This window comes from Lagopus muta, chromosome 3 (genome assembly GCF_023343835.1).
Source record: "Lagopus muta isolate bLagMut1 chromosome 3, bLagMut1 primary, whole genome shotgun sequence".
Lineage (NCBI taxonomy): Eukaryota > Metazoa > Chordata > Aves > Galliformes > Phasianidae > Lagopus > Lagopus muta.
The window spans coordinates 54,773,374-54,794,694 of NC_064435.1; the positions used below are offsets into that span (position 1 = coordinate 54,773,374).

The following is a 21,321-nucleotide window of genomic DNA, read 5'->3' on the forward strand; positions in this document are numbered from 1 at the left end:
GCAGTGGTAGCAGAAAATTAACTATAGCCTTGTTTTTGTTCTTGTTCAACCATCAGTGTTCCTCTGTGAAGAAGTTTTGCATTTTGGTGAACAATATCTGAGACTCAGTATTTTCTATTCTGATCAAGTACATTTCTCTTCCTGAGGCCATGCTGGTGATTAGCTCTGTTGATATGGAAACTTAGAGGTTATTTAAATTTGGGACTATGAGAGAAAGCAAGCTAGAGAAAATAAGACAAATGGGTAGCCTTGAGACCCTGTTTCAAGGGTAGGCTAGCCTAATATTGCACTAGGGGAATGAGATATTGTTTATACCTATCCTAGAATATTCCCTACCTTATAGCTCTTCAGTGTCCTTCTGCTTAGTCTTAACCAGAAGTAAAAAAGATGGTCTCTTCACTAACTGTCAAAAAGCTGCCCAGAATGAAAATAAAAGCTTTTGTATGTGAAGAAAAAGAAAAAAGCTTGACAAAGAAAGTTGTGTTATGTATACATTAAGTAACTGTTAACTGTGTTATTTTCTTCAACAAATGTTCATTGTCATCTTAGAAAAAAATAAAATAATTTTGGAGTTCGATACAGGAAAAGGTCAAGAAACCAGAGGAAACATACGTGTGAGATACTGAGTGATGGACAGGAGTCAGAAATTGCTGATGAGGAGTAGAACTAAGAAGGCCTGGTGCCTGGTATAAGTCTCTTACATGTACCACTCTGAGCACCATATGGAGTACTTAATTAAATGAACACGCCAATGTCTAAGTGGAGAAAAGAAGCTCTAAGTTAACATGCTAAAATTAGTAAAAAAAAATTGTAAGCTGTGTAATCATAGATTAATGCAAAAGATCTGTTTTGCTTAATGGGAGAAATCACAACAGGTAAAAGTAGACAAGAAAACCATGTGCAAGATTACTCACTGAACAAATAATATTAGAGATTGTATTTGTTGTTTTCTTTCATTCTAACTTTTTTCTAGAGGGATATATAACCCTACCCATAATTATGAGTAGGGGAGATACAATGGGATAGGAAATAGAAATTTTCAATGTTTTTCATTTGTTGTTTTCTTTAATCTTTTTTTTTTTTTTTTTTTTTTTTTTTTTTTTTTTTTTTTTTTAAGTAGGCAATCTTTAATACCATCATTTGAATATTTCGTTTTATTTTGTGGAAAGTCTGAGTAGGAGTTATAAGCATATTAAATTATTTCTTTATTTTTTTTTTCATTTTGCTGGTACAAGGTTACCATTGGTCTATATAATTACAGAATACTATTATTGTAAAGAAGCAGTGTATTGTATTAGACAGAATTTTTTGAACAAGGTTTTACAGTAGCACTGTGAGCAAATTTTGGCATAACATGTCTTGCTTAGTAAATGTCAATTTACATAATTCATTCTCATAAAAGAAGTGTAGTATTTTTTCTTTTTGATAAATTTTCAGTTTGATTAGTCTTCTGAAACTTCTTAAAGATTTCAAAGAGACAATTTATTTCAAAAGAAGCTAAAGCTATTTTGTTTCTTTACAATGATATTTGGATACAAATATAAAATGATGCAGTTTCCCTTTAAGAAGTGTTTAAAATACATATAGAAATTAGAACTTTAAAAAATCACTCAGATAAAGCAGTCTGGTTGCCAAAACAAAGTTTGTTTTTCATTCATACAAAAGAATACAAATTTTTAAGATATTTATTTTTTAATTTAAGATATTTAAGATATTTATTTTTTAATTACAAACATTCAGTAGTTAGAAAAATGACTCATGCTTCTTTAATATTAAACCTTGAATTTAGAATTTGCTCAGCTTCAGTTCTCTCTAGAAGGTGGGAGGAAAGATATTCGTAGCATTATTGCTCATCTCTGTCTTTTTTGCTCTGATTGTGAGGGGAAGCATGTAATTTCAAAAGATGAATATAGGAACAAAGATTCATACCTCCACTTGATCTTAAAAGTTACATGTTCAATAGAAATACTAGGGGCCATATAACTTAGCATGACCTCCCTTTTTGTTATCTCATCAATATGAACTGATATTATTAACTTTTTTTTTTTTTTTTTTTTCTTTTTCTGGTCAATCTGTTGACTGGTCCAATAGTTATAACTAGAGCAAATACTTATATACAGCTTGATATACATCAACTAATGATGTGCCCTTGCCACAAAGAAGGCTAACACTATACTGGGATACATTAGGCAAAGTATCACCAGCAAGTCAAAAGAGGCGATCCTCCCCCTCAACTCAGAACTGGTGAGGTCACACCTGGAAGGCTATGTCCAATTTTGGGTCTTCCAGCATGTGAGAAACATGGTGCTTCTTGATAGAGTCCAATGAAGGGTAAGAAAGATGATGAAGGAACAGGAGCATTGCTCATATGAGGAAAGACTGAGAGACCTGGGATTGTTCAGCATGGAGAAGACAGAGCGGGGGATCTAAGCAACGTATATAAATGTATGAAGGAGGCTTTTAGAGGATGGAATTGGGTACCAGTATTGCAAGTTTTTTGAATCTGTTATTAAACTTACCAACACTGCAGGATCTTTCTGTAATAGAATCATAGAATGATTTGGGTTGGAAGGGACCTCTAAGATCATCCAGTTCCCACGCCCCTGCTATAGGCAGGGACATGCCCCTCTGGACCAGGTTTCTTGAAGTCCTATCCAGCCTGGCTTTGAATGCCTCTAAGAAGAGGGTGTTCAAAATCTTCTAACGCTTAAAGAAAATAATAGGTTTCTACTGTTTCAGAGAGATTGAAAGAAGACTTATTATGTCCTGTTGTCACTATTAATAACATTTATGTTTCCTTTCCTGCAATTCCAGAAAATAACATTTCCCATTTTTAGCATAACAAGATTTAAGAATTTTCTACAATATTGTGCAGTCATGCACTTTCTCTGAATGAAACAGTGATATTTGCATTGGTCAGGTCCTTTCTTGTCCCCTAAGCAAAAAATAGAAAAACAAATAGATTTTTGCAAAGCCTAGAAAATGCATGGCTGAAATTAAAATTGTACTGGATTAAGAACCCATTGCTAATGCAAGTGCTTTAGTCCTTAAATTTATTTATTTGTTTGTTTGCAGTTTATATATATATATATACATATACATATATATATGTATATATGAAGTCCAAAGATCACCCTGGGCAAACTAAGGGTCTGAAAAATCTCATCTTAGAATATGGGAAGAACCATGGAGACTGTTCTTTTAAAACAAATTTCTGAGTATGTAAAGGAAAAGATGGTATTGGGATATGGCATGAATTTACCAAGGGTGCATGATACCTGACCAATCTGATTAGTCATCTGTGATGAAATCACCAGATGTGGGAGTGAAGGGAGAACAATGTCTGCCATTGAATACCTCAAATTTAGCAAAATTTTTGACATTGTCCCCCTCTTTGTTCTTGTATCCAAGTTCAGGCATTATAATCTGACTGGGTGGGTGGATGTATGTCTATATTGCAAAAAGCTGGTCAAGTTGTTAGATTCAGAATGTCATAGTTAATGGTTTGTTCTCCACCAGGAAGTCAATAATAAGTGTAAGACTGCTACTGTCTTCAAAGTATATTCTGGGACATCTCTTGGGTAACACTGTCATCAAGAAACTGGAGGAGGTAACAGAGGATGCACTCATTCAACACTTGTGCAGATGATATCAAGTTGTGTTGATATGCCCAAGTCAGAGACCTGAGTGGGCTGCAGGAATAGGCCAACAGGGACCTTGTGACTGGACCAAGTGCTGTCTGTGGAATGGAGAGCCCTCTAATGACAGGATGGGGACAGACAAACTGCAAGCAGCCCTGCAGGAAGAGAGGGGGGGCAGTGAGCTTAGCCTCAAATAGCAAAGGTAATTAGCAGTTCACTGGGCTGTATGAACAGGAGCACTACTGCCAGTACAGGCAGTGTTTATCTGTATATGTGCTATACTTATTAGACCATAGCTGGAGCCATTTTAGACCCAACTTGTGCAGCAGAGGCTAAATAGAGTGAGTTTTGCTGAAGTCAAAGTCTCAAGTTTGTCATCAGCATCTGTACTGTCCACTTCGTTCTTTGTCTCAGTTTCTTTCCATTTCTTCTTGATTGCTCTGTTTGCTCTCAACTCTTAGAAATCTTTACTCTAACATGTTGGTTTTTTTTGTTTTTTTTTTTTCTTAAAGCAGTGTATGAAGATTATATCTCATAAAAACTTTTTTCCTTAGCATCTTAGCAGGAATGTCGGAGCTGTGCACAGACCATAAGAATGGAAAGTAATAAAGTACCTACTTTCATTCTATTTTTTTCCCTATCCATAGGTGACCAAACTTATAGCGATGACATTTTAAAGAAATTAATTCTGCCTGAGGCGTATGTCCTGCCTGGATGAAAAACTTAACTAATAGATAAACAGACAAGATTTGCCAAGAAGTAGAAGTAACCAAGAACATTTTATAACAAGTGTTAAACATCATAATATAGACTGTGATACCAACTCTGTAATGAAATAATATTCCTTTATTTTTGTTGATTGTAGTCATGTACTTTCATCAAAGCAAGCTGGAAATTGATTGTTTATTCTGTAAATTTGCTGTAAGATTATTTTTTTTATTGATAAGCTTTTCTATTATTTGAAAAATGAAATTGTGAGTTATGAGGATTATGATTACACTTTAAAGACAGACAAAGACTATACCACATAAGTATAGTGTTACTGATTGGCACAGCCATTGATTTCCTTCCCTTAACTAATAAGACACTGCTGTTTCTACATTAGATATATATTTAATGTAGATTCTTAAACATAACAAAGTTGTATGAATATAGAAATTAAGAAAAGTTACAGAGGAATAGCAAGAGTTCCAGTATCTTTGAAAATGCAGTTATTACAAGCAGAACTTCATTAGAGAAGTAGACTATTCATCTTTTTTTAATTAGATTTTATGGAATTATTTGTAACTTTAGATTTTAACTAATTTATGTATTTTTGTCAGTGACAAACCTACAAATATAGCCAGCCTTTGAGAGAAAAAAAATAGATGGTAGCAAAAAATTGAGCTCTTATGGGTAGTATTTTTACTTGTATTATTTATACAAGTTATTTTTCTTCATTTTTAGGTAACTGAGCTGCACAATATCAAAAACATAACTAGATTGCCTCGAGAGACAAAGAAGCATGCAGTGGCAATTATCTTTCATGATGAGACGTCAAAGACATTTGCGTGTGAGTCAGGTAAGCAACTGGTACTGCATCTCTAGCTTGAAGTAATCAAGCTGTACATCAAAGTCTTACTCAGATGAATTAAAACAACAGAGAAAAATATGAAGTTTAAACGAATTTGGTGTAAACAAGAACTTCGGGGTTTAGATGTTAAGGTGTCTAAGGAGATATTTGAGGTACTGTAGAGCTCTTTCCTCCATTATTCATCTGTGCCTGGAGCAAGATGGTATAAAGGCTGGAGATTTGGAGTCAAACTTGTAAATATGAGTAAATAATACCTATGCAATATTGTTGACTTAAGTCAACATGTGAAACACACTCATTTTTCCACAGGTTTTACTATAGGCACTTACTACCTAATAAGTATAATGCCACTGCAGAGAGCAGGTAATTAACAGCTAAAACCCTGGGATATTGTAAAGCCGGATGTCAAACAGTCTGCAGTTTAAACTGCTATATAATATAATGAATGATTGAATTGTGGTGTATAATGACAGGTCATTTCTATGACTTTTATGTGACACCGAGCACTGCGCTATTAAAGTGCAGTGTTTTCTTGTTTGGAAATGCATTTGTATGTAACAGTCTTATGGTATATTTCACTTGAAAGATTAGTTTAAAGAATAAATTGTTACTGATGAAGTGGCTGTTACACACTTTGATTTTAGCAACCTCTGACAGCCTCCAATAAACTCCATCTGTAGCTCCACCAAAAAACAATGGAACATGTAGTGGTAAAGAGGATAGAAAAAAGGCAAAACAGATGAAAACAGGCATAGAGTAGTGAAAAGCTGTGCGAAGCCAGTCTGGTGCCTATTATATAGTGGGTCCCTCAGAGATCAGTGCTGGCACCCATACTATTTAATGTCCTCCTTCTTTACAGTGAGGGTGAGAGAGCACTGGAACAGGTCACCCAGAAAGGTTGTGTAGTCTCCTTGGATGGGGCTCTGGACAGCCAAATCTAGTAGTAGATGTGGAATTTGGTGGCCCTGAATGTGGCAGGGGGCTTGAAGCTTGATGATCCTTGAGGTCCCTCCCAACCCATGCCAATTTAAAATTCTATGATTCTATGTCTGGATGCCTGCCTGTGCAAACTAGATCTCAATGATCTCTTGAGGTCCCTTCCAATCCCTGCAATTCTGTGATTGACAGTTTGCATGATGGGATGAGGGGCACTCTCAGTAAGTTTTCAGATGACACAAATGGGGGTGGCTCAAACTGGGAGGTCAGGGCTGCTGTTACGGGGACCTCGACCAGCCAGAGAAATGAGCTGCAGAAATCTTGTGGAGTTCAAGAGCAAATGAATAGTCTTGCCTGTGGGATGGAATAATCTCAGGCAACTCTGCAGACTGGGAGCCAAGTATCTGAAAAGACGGCAAGCTGAATGTGTTCTGGACTGTGTTTTTAATGAGTTGACACCAGGTCCAGGTGTTTTCTCTCCTCTATTCTGTAAGACAACATCTGTGAGACAACTTTGTCCAGTTTTGGCTCCCAATACAGTAAGAGTTTTGAGGTGCTGGAAAAAAGAGAGTGGAGGGCTGCCTAAGGTCTAGAGCACATTATCAATGAAGAGAGACTAAGAGAGCTGAGCCTGTTCAGCCAGGGAAAAAAAACAGATTGAGGATCATATTGCTGCCTACAACTACCTGATCTGAGAATACAGATGGAGCTATAAAAGCATTGGCTATTTTGCATTTTCTGACGATTTACAAAGCTTAACTGTGAAAGTGTTTAAGATAAGATTGGATGAGTCTCTGGGCAGCCTGATGTAATAAGAGATGTCCATGCCTGTGGTGGAGTAGGTAGACAAGATAATCTAGGTCTTTTCCAACCTTCCAATTCTACAATTGTATGATATGATGGAGTTTAAACCAGTTTGTCGTTCTCTGTGCCTTCAGTCTGTCTCAGCAGTCCAAACTTCTTCGCCTTCATTGCATAAGATAGATACATTGCGTCGTTTCATTAAAATCTGACCCTGTAGAATTCCAAATCTATGTTTTCCCGCAGCGAACTATTATTGTTTTTAATGCTGCTGAAGCGTATTAAGAACTTTGCTTTACTTTATGAAACTATGTGAAGTTTGGGGAATAGTTAGAGAGTTGCTTGGTATTTTAAAAAGGTTTTCTTCTCAGATATCTAAAGAAATGTTTTAATGGCAGTGGTTCCTATGGAACAATGCCTAAACTTTTAACATTCTCATGGTGTATATACACAATAGGTTTTGTTTAGTCAAATCAGGCCATTTCTTCAGTTAACACCAAAATCCTTATCTCCACTAATGCCTCTTTTTTTTTTTCTCCCATAGCTTTAGTGGAAATGACATGCTCAAATGGTTTTGGTTCAGTTAAAAATCTTATTCAAAAATCATAGGTGTTTGACCTTCTTGAGCTCAAAGTTTCATGTTTTTCCACTTTAGAGTCTCTAGATATACAGAAGAGATTCCAGAGGAAAATGGAAGGACAGCAGTGCTGATCCCATTGCAGAAGGTCTACTGAGCGTAGTGTCAGTAATTTCTTGGAAAGGAGGAAGAAGTGGTGCTCAAAGCTAAGTCAGGTTGATTGAACAGGGACTGAACAATATGAGATAGATTTTTTTTATCAGATTTGTACCTGGGGCTGTTATAAAATAACACATATTATTTTGGTTTTGATAGTATGATTTGATATCTTTTCTGATATAGTCTAGAATCCTACAAAGTGTGTAGGATGAAAATCAGCATGTTTGTCCGATGTGTAGCTTTCTTAATCATGATATTGAGCCCAGTAAAATGATATTCTGATCTAAAATAGGTCTCTAAAGATAGAGAACACTTTGAAAAACAGAAAGCCTGCAAGCTGTGATATCAGCCCACTGGGTGTGCACCATGGGAGCCTATGTGTTTTTACTAAGTTCTTTCGGCTTCTGGGACTTCAGCATTCTTATTGCCTTTAAGGCAGCTGCTGGCAAGCCTGAGCTCTGGATGTGCTATAGCCCTCATATTTCCATTAGAATTTCATCAAAATAGCATTCCAAAGAGCACCTAATTTTATATCTTCATTTGATAATGAAGATATTCTATAGAAAAACAGAAATATTCAATATGCTTTTGTTATCAACTAACTCTTCCCATCACTACCACCAATACTCCCAGCTCTACAACAGGATTTATTTGACTCTGAAGATCTACTGAAAGTTTTGAAGAGCTAAGTAATATCAGATGTTACAGTTCCAATTGAAAGCACAGGGTAGCAAGACTTTGAGACTCATTTCTCTTCAGGAAGAGAAGGAACCTGCTTATTGTTGCTTTATTTCTTTTTGACTGGCAGAGAGTTATGACTGTGAAGATTAGCAAGAAATGTTTTTAAATCATCTCAATTAAATTTGTTTCAGTGGAAGTAAAATAATGAGAAGTCATGGCTCGTTAAAGAATGTGAAATGTAGTCTGTCACTCATTCAACTCTAAGCAGTGGGAATCCTTCTTCAGACTATGGGAAACTGCTGCCACCTTAGTGAAGAACATGCTGATATTTCATTTTAAGCCTTCTTGAAAGTCATGTGAAAGTTATTGTCATTAGGGGAGCCTTAACAACCTTGTTATCAAAATCATAAAATTCTGAGTTGCTTTAGAAAGATGAAAATGCTATACTCTCAGGTTGCTGACATTTTGATGAGATAAAGTTCAGTGTTGCCAAACATATAAGCAGCTTAAAAGTGGGAGGATAGAATACTGTGAATAGAACTGAAGCAGTTTTGAGAAATCTAGCCTATTTACTCCAGCATAATTAAAGCTGAAAATATATTACTGTTGTCTTTTAAATACATCAGGGAAAAAATAGTGATTGAAAAAAAGTGACCTTATCACAAGAACAAATTAATATTATTCAATAGAGCAAATTCTCAGCTATAAACACTGTTTTTCAACATAGTCACCACCATTAGCTATTCATTTTCACCAGTGGTGAACGAAAGCCATGCTCCTAAATATCTGCATCAGTGGAGGGGGGACACTTTGTCACTGTCACCAGTGACACCAGCTGAAACGCACCACCCACCACCTCGCTGTCTTCACATCCACAGCTTGGTCTCCATGAACGTTCAGCAAGCATTGATGAATGTCAGTGGATGCCATTTTTTCTGCATGGAAAAATTCATTGGCACACTTCTGCTTCATGCACACTTCCATGTCTGACACTGTTTTGTCAAACTGCCCCCCTGCTACCATCAATTGCATGGCAACAAACTGTAATGGAATACTGGTGGGAAGCTTCAGCCTTTACTGCCATGCTACTAACATCTGCCTCTGGCATCAGCAGCCGACATAACAAAATAGGAGGCATTACTTTCGGAGCAGCCCTTGTAAAAATAGACAGCTGAATATCCATAACAATATAAACTGAAGGCGTTATGACCTCTTAGCACTTAAGGACCTTCTTAAAATGTTTAATGTGTTGTGTTTTTTTTCATTCATCCCTCTTGCATAATTTATCCCATGCTTTAATAAATTGGACATGTGGCTAGAAGTACTTGCAGTATACCCTGGTACATTGCTGCCAGGTAAAAAGCTGCCTTCATCCTTTCGTACCTGCCATGCCTCCTGCTAATTTTACCCAGTGCTGAGCTTCTGACTGCATAATGTCAAAGTAGAACTATTCTAGCTACTGTGTCTGAAGTGCTGTCTTTTCCTAATACTTTTTTTTTTTTCAAAAAAATGTTGTGATTTTTTGTTGTTGTTGTTTTCCTGTAAGTCTGCTGTTAGTCTTTTGTATAGATATAGCTGTGCTCAGACAACTGTAGTTATTGAGAAGCTCTTTTCCCTACAAAGCTGATGTCTGTAATACGGCAGTCACCCAAGTATCTGCAGTCAGACAGGCATTCTGAAATGCCCAAATGCCTCTCTGAAGTTGTAGATATAATGCAATGTGCCGTGCTGGCTGTGCATGACCAACAGGAAAATGAAATTGGAGGACATGAATGCTGATTAAAGCTGGAAGCTTGTGCTACCACTGTGGTAGTTGCTAATACAGAAATTGAATGGTTTGTACCGTGTCAGTTATGAACCACATGGGAGCATGACTTTTCCTTCAGTGACATCAGCAAAATATTAAGGGACATTCATTTAAGCTTAGTGAAGCATAGGCTTGTGTAAAATTTGTTTCAAATTCCCAACTGCGGAGGAAAATTGACAAACTTGTAAACTTACTGATAGAAGAAAAATACTTATGTGCAGTTTTGGTTGACTGGTTGTTTGCTCTTTTTTTTTATTTTTTATTTTCCCAATGATATGCATTCAGAGACAAAAGATGAATTAAGGCTAAATGTGATTTCAGTGATTTTTTTGAGTAGAGAGTGAGATGTGACACAAGCAACAGAAAGTGGCAAAACCATAGCCACAGAACAATCTTAGAACTCAAAATGAGGAACAAATGTAGACAGCCCCCTAGATACAGCCTGGTTTTTCCTCAGTACAGTGCCATATTCTACAAAGTAGGTGAACTGAAGAAGTTTTCAGGAATACATGAACTGCAGTCTGAAGAGTCATTACAGCCAACAACTTCATTATTTTTAGGAGGCTATATTTCAACATTCTCTTAAAATTTCCACTATACAAGTCTGGGGGAAAATAGAAGTGTGGTATTGAAAAATGTCAGTGTTGCTCATTTGAAATTTCTACGACAGTTCAACATAGCATAAAGATATACCTTGTGTATCAACACAGTATATTGACCTAACCTAACTGCTAATAATATTCATGCCCTTCCTTCAGTAGAAGTTACCATTTTAATTTCTTAAATGTCTTATTATAATAGTTGTTACCTTGATAAAGCTTTTTTATACATTCATAAAATAAGCGGTTCTTTATTTTGTATTATATTTTCCTGAGTATAGAGTATGTGATAGGTATTGTTTTAACTGTAAAAAAATGGTTTTACGTTTTGTTGAATGACGCACTGTGTTGAGTGTGAATGTGTTCAGTAGTGTCTTTTAGTTTTGTATATATTTTTTTCTTTTAATCTTATTTTCACCATTTTCTTATGTTTCTTTGAAACTTCTTTAAAAAAATACATCTTCTACTTTTGTTTTTTTAAGAAAGGACACAAATTCTGTTCATTTTTTAACTGAAAAACCTTAGAGACTATTGCCAAATTACCACTGATTGTGTGCAGTGCTTTTTGTTCTCACGAGTGAAAGCAAAGGCAACTCTGTTCTATACCCTGTGCTTGAATAGTTAGGAACGTTAGATGCAATCATATACTGTATCCTTTGGCGGCTAAGAAGCCTCAAGGTTTGGGATTGAAATCACAGTGATACAATGTGGCTTTAAGATGATGAACAACTAGCGATCATTCCTGCCGGTGTTACTATCAATACAAATAAGTACACAAGCTTTAAAAACAACCAGATTTTCACTGTTAGGTTTGTGTATTTGAAACTCATCATGAAGGTGTAAAATAGTTTCCTAAATAGAGTCTTAGTATATCTGAGCAGTGCTTATAAATGTCATATTTGAAAATTAAAATTGAGGATATGTATTCTCTTTTTTCCTTGACCAGTGTTGCCATGTAATTAATAATGATTTTTATTTATTAATTATTTTATGTTTGCCTAAAAGTATATTTATTTATTCTGACTAAAAATTATAACTTTGTATAAATATTTATAAACTAGAAATATTTGGATTTTCATTCATTTCTCATAGTCACTTCTTGTTCCTCATTTTTCTGAGGTAACTTAATGAAGTACATTATTGCATTATTTTTGGCACACACTAGTGGTATGTATAATTAATAAATGGAAGACGATAAAAAAAAAAAAATTACCCTATCTCCAGGAAACATTCTTTGATAGGACAGGTACTACACCATTAAATTCCATCCTTTTCAGCCACTTTGAGATTATTCATTAAGGTGCACACATAGTTCTAGAGCTAATAAGTATTAAAAACAGCAACAACAACAAAAAGAGAGAGAAAAAAAGCTCAAATGCTTCTGAAGAATTACCAGCAGTTAAATTTGAAAGCATGGGATGCACGAAATGATCTTCATCCCACTTCTCTCACATAGTCTTAAGCTGTACTCAATACTGTGTTCCCTGTCTGTTCCCTGTCATGGAAGTGAGGCTTAATTAGCTGAGTGACAGATTCATGTGATAAAGCCTAGAAATCTAAGGCGGAGAACTTCTATAGGTATTATTTATTTAATGTGTATATATATATATATACACATTAAATAATATTATATATATATATTATATATATATATTATGTATAATAATATATATATACATAGAGAATCTGCCTCCTTATTCAAGCATAAAGCTGTAGTGTGCATTTGCAATTGCTATTATCTATAAGAAATGTGAATTTGTCAAAAAAAAAAATCAAAATAGAGAAAAATTTCTTCTTATTCAATCCACATATATGATCTGATCTAGTGATTTATGTAGATGCTTATATCCTGTAGCCATATCTAGGTATTCAACAGAGAAATTGCGCAGTTGACTTTCCAAACTACATAAGAATAGATTAAATATTATCTGAAACAAGAATCTGAAACAAGTCCAGAATGTCTTCCTCCTCAAAACAAAACAAAGCAACATACCCATTCATTCAAATTGCAGACCATTTTGTATGACACAGAAGGTAAATCCTTTCCAGCATTGTTTTTTAATGCCCTCTTACATGTGAGACTCAAGTTGTGAAATGACACATGGGGCTGGAAAAAGGATTACAAGCAAATTCAATGTCTTCATATTTAAAGTACCTTGTAAACATGCATGTTAACAACCTCTCTGGTGTTCATGGAAAAACTCATACTAAGTATTTGTCATTCTGCATAAAGAAAAGTCATTTCTTACCATCTTTCTGTAAGATAGAAGACTTTCAACTTTTAAAAATACTTTGAGATATTATATTCTTTAGGGTTGCTTTTTCTTCATGCTATTCAGGTTCCTTGACATATTTCCTTGATTTTATTATATGATCATAGAACTGAATTCTTAATAGCCCCTGCATTTGAGATGACTGTCTGACCGTCATTTAGCTAACTGGTGGTTTCATTATTAGGCAGCACAGAACGATATAGAGTAAGTCCTAGACTGAAATAAAAAAAGTGAAGTAAACAATCACTGTTCATTTACAGTTATGATAGAATATAAGGTTGAAAGTAATTTGCCCTAAGAAATAAGAAGCTATAAGTTTTTATATATATATATAACATAGGTCACCCTGAAAGTAATGTCTCTTATTTGTTTCCTTGGAAACTACCACAGATACAAAGATCACAATAACAGAGTGAATTCTCAGCTACAAAACACTGCTTTTTCACATTGACACCACCAGCAGCTATGCATTTCCAAGAGCTCTTCATTTTGTGGTGTGACAGCTGTGCATGACCATCCAGAATGTGGTTTGTTTTTCATGTCACATTCACCACTGCTGAAATGCACTACTGATCACTTCACTGTGCTCACATCCATTATTTGGTCTCCATAAGCATTCAGCAAACATCAATTAATGTCAGTGGTTTCAGCTGTTTCCATGTGAAGGAATTCAACGACACCCCTCTGCTTCACATACACTTTCATGTCAGGCACCATTCTGTTCGCCTGCCCCTCTACTGCCACCTAGAATCATAGAATTCTATGTCACCTGTCACGCAGCAACAAAATGTAATGAAATATTGATGAGAAGGTTCAACCAACATCTGCCTCTGACGTTGTGAGACTACGTCAGTGCGTCCAGTAGAATAGGAGTCATTACTTTCAGAGCAGCTCATGTGTATTTGTATGTATATATATACATATACACTACACATGCACTGTGTATATGTAGTGTAATGTAACTTGTAGATTGTCTTGTCTGTTTAGAATTTAAACAAAAATATATAAGGAGTTCTAAGACTGAAAAAATAATGGCATACTGGCATATAGTTGAAAGTAGAATAAAAGCCTGTCTTCTCTGCCTTGATTTATCCATCCTGTACTGAGTTATGCCTTTTATTCAATAATGTGTTCCAAGGGCCTCTGCTGTGCTACACACTTCAGAAGAGAATTGACTGCACCTACCTTTTAAGAAGTTTATTGTATACCCATGAGAAACAGGTTTATTTTCTTTCTTAGACTTAGACTAACACCTCACACAACAAAACAGAATAATGTATATTTTTGTTTTCAAATCTTCTCCTTCCCGTGTTCTTCAATTACAATTCAACAATGTTTGAAATGTTCTTGTGAAAGTGAGATTTAAACAAGCATTTTTTTTATTGGAAATATAGGCAGAACTTGAGAACCGTGTAACTATTCCAGTGTAGTTATACTTCCCCAGGCTTTTAGACTACTGACTCCCATCAACATGGTACAACACCTCTTGACACCAAAATCCTGGATTCTTAGTACCCTGCCAGGAAGACAGTCAGAGTGATTGGGTGGATTTCTGATAGTGTGTTTACATCTTGATGAATCTAATGAGAATTTAATGAGAAAAGTCCAAGCCAGCTCTAGGAATAGCACTCTTAGAAGCAAATAATTGGTGCCTTGAGGCTTATCCTGTAGAATCTTGCAGAAGCGTTAGCAGCATATTAAGATGTGTCATCTGCAAAGAACTGTACTTTTCAATGCCTGATGAAGAGCTGGGTTGATAAAGAACTTTTATTGTTATATACTTGTATTTAGATACAACCAGTTGTTGCTCTGCTGTCAAGCCAGCCTGCTGCAAGCCAGCTCTGGTCTGTAAATAGCGCAGCTTTATCATAGAAAGGCATCATGTCTCTGCACATTTACTGTTCTTCTCATCTGGTTTGCAGTGGAATTAGAATAGAATCCTGTCCACTTTCTTGTACCATAGAATATGATGCTAGACTTGCAATGTGGCAAGCCGTGTTCTGTGGTACTATTCAGGCTTTAGAGTTAGCTTTTATTACCTGTTTCCAGCAAGCGTATCTAGGACCCACAGAACCTGCAGTTATGTGAAGAAATATTGATGCATTAAGGAACTTGTGGCAAATAAGCAACTGTAACACAATCCTACTTAAGAGTATATCATTTGCTTTGTGTATTTATATAAATATTTTTTAATTAATTATCAGTACCATCATTATTAAGACTCTTGGGTTTGAAGCTCAGCTACTTGCTTTGATTATCGGTCACTCAAATTCCTTATCCTGTCACAGTGTGGTTTCCAGGAAAGTACTGGGATATCATTGGCTCTGTCTCAAGATAACAGAGAAGTACACAGGTGGTAGACTTCCTTTTTTATTTTTCCTTTCCTTTTTTCCATTATTTTCCCTTTCTTTAACTATAATGAAAGGTACAAATACTTAATTCATGCCTGACAGTCTGTATTGTGTCTGAGCATATTTCTGTTTCTTTTACCTTTGGGATCATTGGTGTAATACCCTACCTGCTCTCCACAAGTTTGACTGTGCTGCAGTGGAAACCACATATCATCTTAGATAAAAAGGCTTCTGCTCATTTATGCAAAATGTAGGTCAGATCTCTTGGGATATGTGAATATATGTCACCCTGTAAAATAATATGACTTCTGTGGTTCCTGACCTCCCCTGAGAATAGTGTACATTTAGTGACAGCACAAAAATCATGACATTAATTTATAGATTGAATTTGGAGTATTGACGGATGATGTATGACTGGCTGAGCCTAGGGAGAGTTCAATAAATAACATGATAATTTACTGCTCCAAACATGAAACACCAGATCTATTTTTCATTTTCTGTCACTGCTCAGCTTGAATTACATTTGGCTACTTACAATGTGTAAGGCAAATGGTACTGTTAGCAGACTTACAATTTCAACATTTTTAGAACACTTCTTGTGGAATGAGGACAAACTAATAAGAATAGTATGTGTATATGAGGACAGAAAGTTGTGTGTGCAACTAATATGTACTTCACCATGCATGGGTTATTCTAAATCATATGCAGTCTAGACATGAACAAATTTGTGCATATTACAGAAAAAAATGTATTGTTTCATTGTCCATTGTCTTCAGATCATTTTGAGATGTTGCTTGAATTCTATTGCCAATGTACTGTTACAATCAGCATTAAAATCCTAGTGGGCTGTTGAACAAAGTCATAATTGCTGTCAGAATGATCTACAGAGCTTATAAGTTTGATGCTTGCTGCTAGCTAGAAGTGAGAACTAAAACAATTCTGCAGACTGAACCATGTGTGAGACTACTACACTACATACAGTTATAAGGGAAATTTTGGAAAATCAAGGGAAATGAAATTTTATGTGTCTTCTGACCATATATAATCTCTTGGGCAGTATTTAATGGTAAATATACTGAGCTATGATTTAAGAACAGAAGCAAACAAATTTTGCAAAGAATCAATTCTAAAATTCATCAACTTAGAATTTTCATTTTTCCTGTGTATTTGAAAAGGCTACCACATCTATAATTTGTTACATCCTGCAAATAAAAGGAGAAAATGTGTTTACTTTAGAAAAGTACAATAAGCTTTCTAGTGAATAATAATGCCATTATATTCTCCGAGAAAAGAATGCAAAACAATTTCTTTTTGTGGTTTTTTGACACCCTGTATACTTAGTATCTGGAGAAGTAGCCAATTCTTTTGTAAATTTTATGCTTTTTGTGTGTGTTTGTCTTTTAAAACATCAAATCCTTCCCAATAGTTATCCAGTTATCCATCAATTATAAATCTTATCAAGATTAATTTCTGAGAACAGTCTAGCATTATTGTAATAGGAATCTTGTTTTGGAAATTTAACTAGGGTAGTTCATTAGTCTTCCTATCCAGGGCTGAAGTTTTGGTAGCACTTTTCTTCCTGTCACCACAGATTTTAAATCCAACTACTTCACGATCACTATGGCCAAAGCTGCCACCAATCACCACTTCACCTATGAGATCTTCTCTGTTAACAAAGAACCGATCTAAGAAGGCACCTTGCCTCTTCAACTCCTTTAGTGCCTGTACCAGGAAGTTATCATCAAGCTGATGAATGAATAGGAATTTCCTGGACCTGTTTGAATCAGCTGAGTGGTGTTCCCAGTTAGTATCTGGCAAGTTGAAGTTCCCTGTAAGAGCAGGGGCAGTTGATCTAGATGTCTCTCATAGTTCCTTAAAAAGTAATTCATTGATGTCATCATCCTGGCTGGGTGGTCTATAGCAGACACTCTCAATGACATACCCTTTATTTGTTTGTCATTTAATCCTTGCCTAGAGGCTCTCAACTGTGTCACTGCCAACTGACAGCTCTATACAATCCAGTCCATCCATTGTAGACAGTACCCCTTCCCTCTTTGGCTGTCCAGCCTTTCTCTTTTGAAGAGCCTGTAATCATCCATCACAGCACACCAGTCACAGCACTCTTCTTACCGTGTTTCACTTATGACAATGACATCAAGCTCTGGGACTGAGCCAAGGCTTCCAGTTCTTGCTTGTTCCTTGTGCTGCATGCATTAGTGTGGAAGTGTTTCAGATGTGCTTCATTGTACTGAGGACCTTGTAGGGCAGGCTGAAGCATCTCACTAGCATACAGTCTCTCTGAACATATCTTTAGCTGCAGTTCAATTACATTTATAGTGTTTACATAACAGAGGAATAAATCTTTCAATTCTGGAAATGCTTTCATTTTCAAATTTCTAAAGTGTGTCTGCTTTTCAAGTTTTGTTTTAAGCAATTCCAACTGCAGCTAAAGTTGTCTTGCAAGTTGTTTTGAAGTTAAAACTGAAGTTAATTAATGGAATTAATACCAATCAAGGGAAGCAGTTGACTATACAAGTCTTTGAAGTTGCATTTTCATTAGACAAGTAGTTAAATCTGTTCTTCAATTCCAAGAAGTTTTGAAACTTAGTGTAGTAATGTGAAATAAGGTGAGCAGTGGTAGCAAATATAGTAATTTTCTTATTCCTGCTGAAATAGTTATCATTGATTTGAAAATATTCAAAAGACATGAAATTTATTATCTTACTTTTTGGCTTTGATTCTTTATCATTTTTATTTTTATCTATTTGTACATGTTCTAGAAAGTAGAATCAACCTTGTAATATGTTTAAGTTTTGCAGATGTCTGTTGAATCAAACTTGCACTGCTGTTCAGTGGTTTTGTGTGACAGGTCACTGTTCATTCAGGCAAGTTTTAGACTTGTTTTTTTTCTTAATTAAAATCAACTGAACACCCATTTAAATTCTTTTTTATGCTATGATGAAGAGAAAAAAATGTTGAAAATCAACAATTCTTTTCAGAAAAGTAACTTAAATACTTCCAAACTGTGTTCATACTTTTCTTCTAGAACATGTTTGCATAGTGTGCTGGCATGTGTTAAGAGTTTGAGGTTCGTATTCAGTGAAATGCATATGACGTGCATTAGTCTTCTGATGTCATGTGAAGATTTGAGCTTTACTGTGAAAGTTATACATTCATTAGAATTATGAGGAATCTTAGTCTGCTTCTGGATGATGGAAATCTAGATCCATTTAGTTTCTGGAAAGCATTTCATTTTGAAAACGCAGGACATTTCGTAGTCTTTCTTGTATCTGCTTCTGGACTAAATTTTGCAATGAATTTCTTCAGCATAAAGTAACGTATTGGACTATGACTATGGACTTTGTGGGGTAGCATTGAGGACTAACTAGCATGCACTTAAAGTTGTAGAATGGATAACCTCAAATTATTCCTTGTTTGTTCTTAAATCAAGCCTTTCCTTAAAATTGTGCATAGTTCTAAATTTGAATTGATGAATCCATAAAAACAGATCTACGGTAAAGCATCTTTTTTTTTTTTTCTAAACTGGACATGATTAAAAATATTCCAGAATAAATTAGAAGAAAGCAAGCTTGTTGGCTAACAGAAGAATGAAACAATTTTTTAGTTGTGAAGTGGGAAAAGGAACTGAGGCTGCCAGCAATGTGACCACTTAATTGTCTTCCACATAAGATCAATGCTTCAGAAATGCATGGTATCTCTGTTTGAAAAAATGGGAAGTTCTTTGTAAAATATCCTGCAAAGCACTCTTCGGAGTACTGCATGAAACTTAAGAAAGTCATTTCCATTTCAGAATGGTACTTTTTCAATGACAGTATAAATTTGTCTATTTCTTTCATGTTTTTCAGTGGCCAAATGTTTCACTAGCACAGCATTTTCATTTCAACTTCAAGGGAAAAAATAAAATCATTCCTGTAGCTGAAGTTTATATTCCATAAATAAAACATGAAGTCAATTATACAACTGCTATTTCTGCCTAGATTGTGTTATGGATAATTTTAACCGAACCTAGAAATTGAAGTAATCAAATTAGAGAATTTTCTCTGGGCATATAAAATGAGTATGGCAAATAAATGTAAAATGAAAGAACATTTGTATGTACTAATGGACAAACCTCTAGATAATTAAGCAAACCTATCTAGAAAAGACAGGTGCCTAAACTTTGCTATAGCTTGCAATCACCTGCTGAAAGAATGAGAACTGAATTAAGAAGAGCGTGTGACATTTCTCTCTTTTATTCTTTCTAGTGATGAAAAATTAATGCAAGAAACTCAGAAAGTCAATGTCATTTCAAAATAGTTTTGCTCAGTAACAGTGTGAATGCTTTCCAAGTGTAGTACAATATCCATGACATTGGTGTAATTCAGAAAGTAGGGCTTCCAGCATATGCTACTGGATATATCAATGCTTTTCCATTAATAAATTATATCCTTGCTGCTCTTGCTCATCTAAAATGAAATACAAGTCAGCATTCTTCAGATGCATAACTTTTCTGTATTATGTTTGTCTGAGTGACTTCAGTGTCTACTGAGTACTAGTTCTTTTGTCTTATGATATTTCAGATTGTCCATCATACTTCTGACTGAGAAGTATTTCACAGTCTGTAGAAACGTAACTTAGTTGTAAACATAGTTTATAGTGTCTTAAGACCGACTGAAGAAAATCCTACTTAACCCTTCCAACAGCCTGATCATTTCCTGATGTTTGGAGTTTTCATCAGATTCATAGCTTGTTCATACCAAAGATTACATTTTTTTCTGTAATGTAAGACAATAATGTAAGGATAACATCTTGATTTCTAAATGTTTAGTTTTACGTTCTATGATAATCTAGCTCTGGAAAATCTGAAAGGGATTAGGAACAAGCTACAAGAAGAGTTGTGTGTTTGTGTTGAGGGACATGGTGAGGGACATGGTTTAGTGGGAGCTATTGGGAATAGGTGAACGGTTGGACTGGATGATCTTTTAGGTCTTTTCCAACCTTGGTGATTCTATGACTCTATGATTCTTTGTGTGATTTTGTCACACTATTTGATAGTCAGTTTTTATCTATGTTCTTGCTAAATTATGAAAATAATACTACTTCCTGAATTATTATGTTTAAATTATTTTAATTTTGAGGTCATCTCACATTTTTAATGTTAGCTTCCTTTGTGAGTGAATCAGATAACAGCAGTAAAAAAGAATCTGTTTGTATCTTGACAAAGACTGTTATGAACTCCTTTACTGTTCTATTATGACATGAAAACTGATACATTCATTAACTTTAGAAGTAAAATAATAGAGGTGGACAACTTTGGATTTCTTTCTAAAATAATGCATGTAATACCATGACTTCAAAAGTGGTTAATTTAAGATCTTGCTTTGTACTGAAGTCAGATCTGTGTCTCGTGTGTCCGTGTTTGGCCTTTGGCTTTAGATTTGGGGCTTTTTTGTATTTTTTAAAAAATATCTGTAGTTTTTCATTTCTTTAAAACACAACATGTCATACTTCTCTAAGTTACATTTTAGTTTTCGTCATCTTTACTGAACTCATAATTATATATTTAAAAACAGAATCCATTGCTTCATGTCAAATGAGATTAGTAGATTTTGACTATTGGTGTTAAATATGAGGTTATGAGATTGTTCCTTTCCTTTTTCTTCCCTGAATATAGACATATTTTTTCATCCCTACAATGTCAGAATTGGTTAAGAGCAAAACAGTTGGCTAAGAATTCAGAAGGTATGAGAAACAAATATCTTTTGAAATATTTATTTTCTGAGTTGTCTTCAAGCTAACATGGAAAAGGAGTAATTAAAGGATTTCAAAAAAGTGCTAGATTTTTAGTTACAGTCTAGAACCATCAGGAAAAGGTTTACTTTTATTAGCACTGGCTGTGTATCAAAAGTAATTTTTACTTAAA

The 21,321-nt window shown here is 35.1% G+C and overlaps 1 protein-coding gene across 1 annotated transcript in view; it reads left to right on the forward strand.

Annotated features, from left to right (window-relative positions):
* Positions 1-21,321, forward strand: part of DOK6 (docking protein 6) — a 236,440-nt gene that overhangs the window by 104,231 nt on the left and 110,888 nt on the right. The window contains exon 3 of the mRNA XM_048940757.1: positions 5,088-5,202. Within this exon, the coding sequence (XP_048796714.1) occupies positions 5,088-5,202 (115 nt within the window). The remainder of the gene's footprint in view (positions 1-5,087; positions 5,203-21,321) is intronic.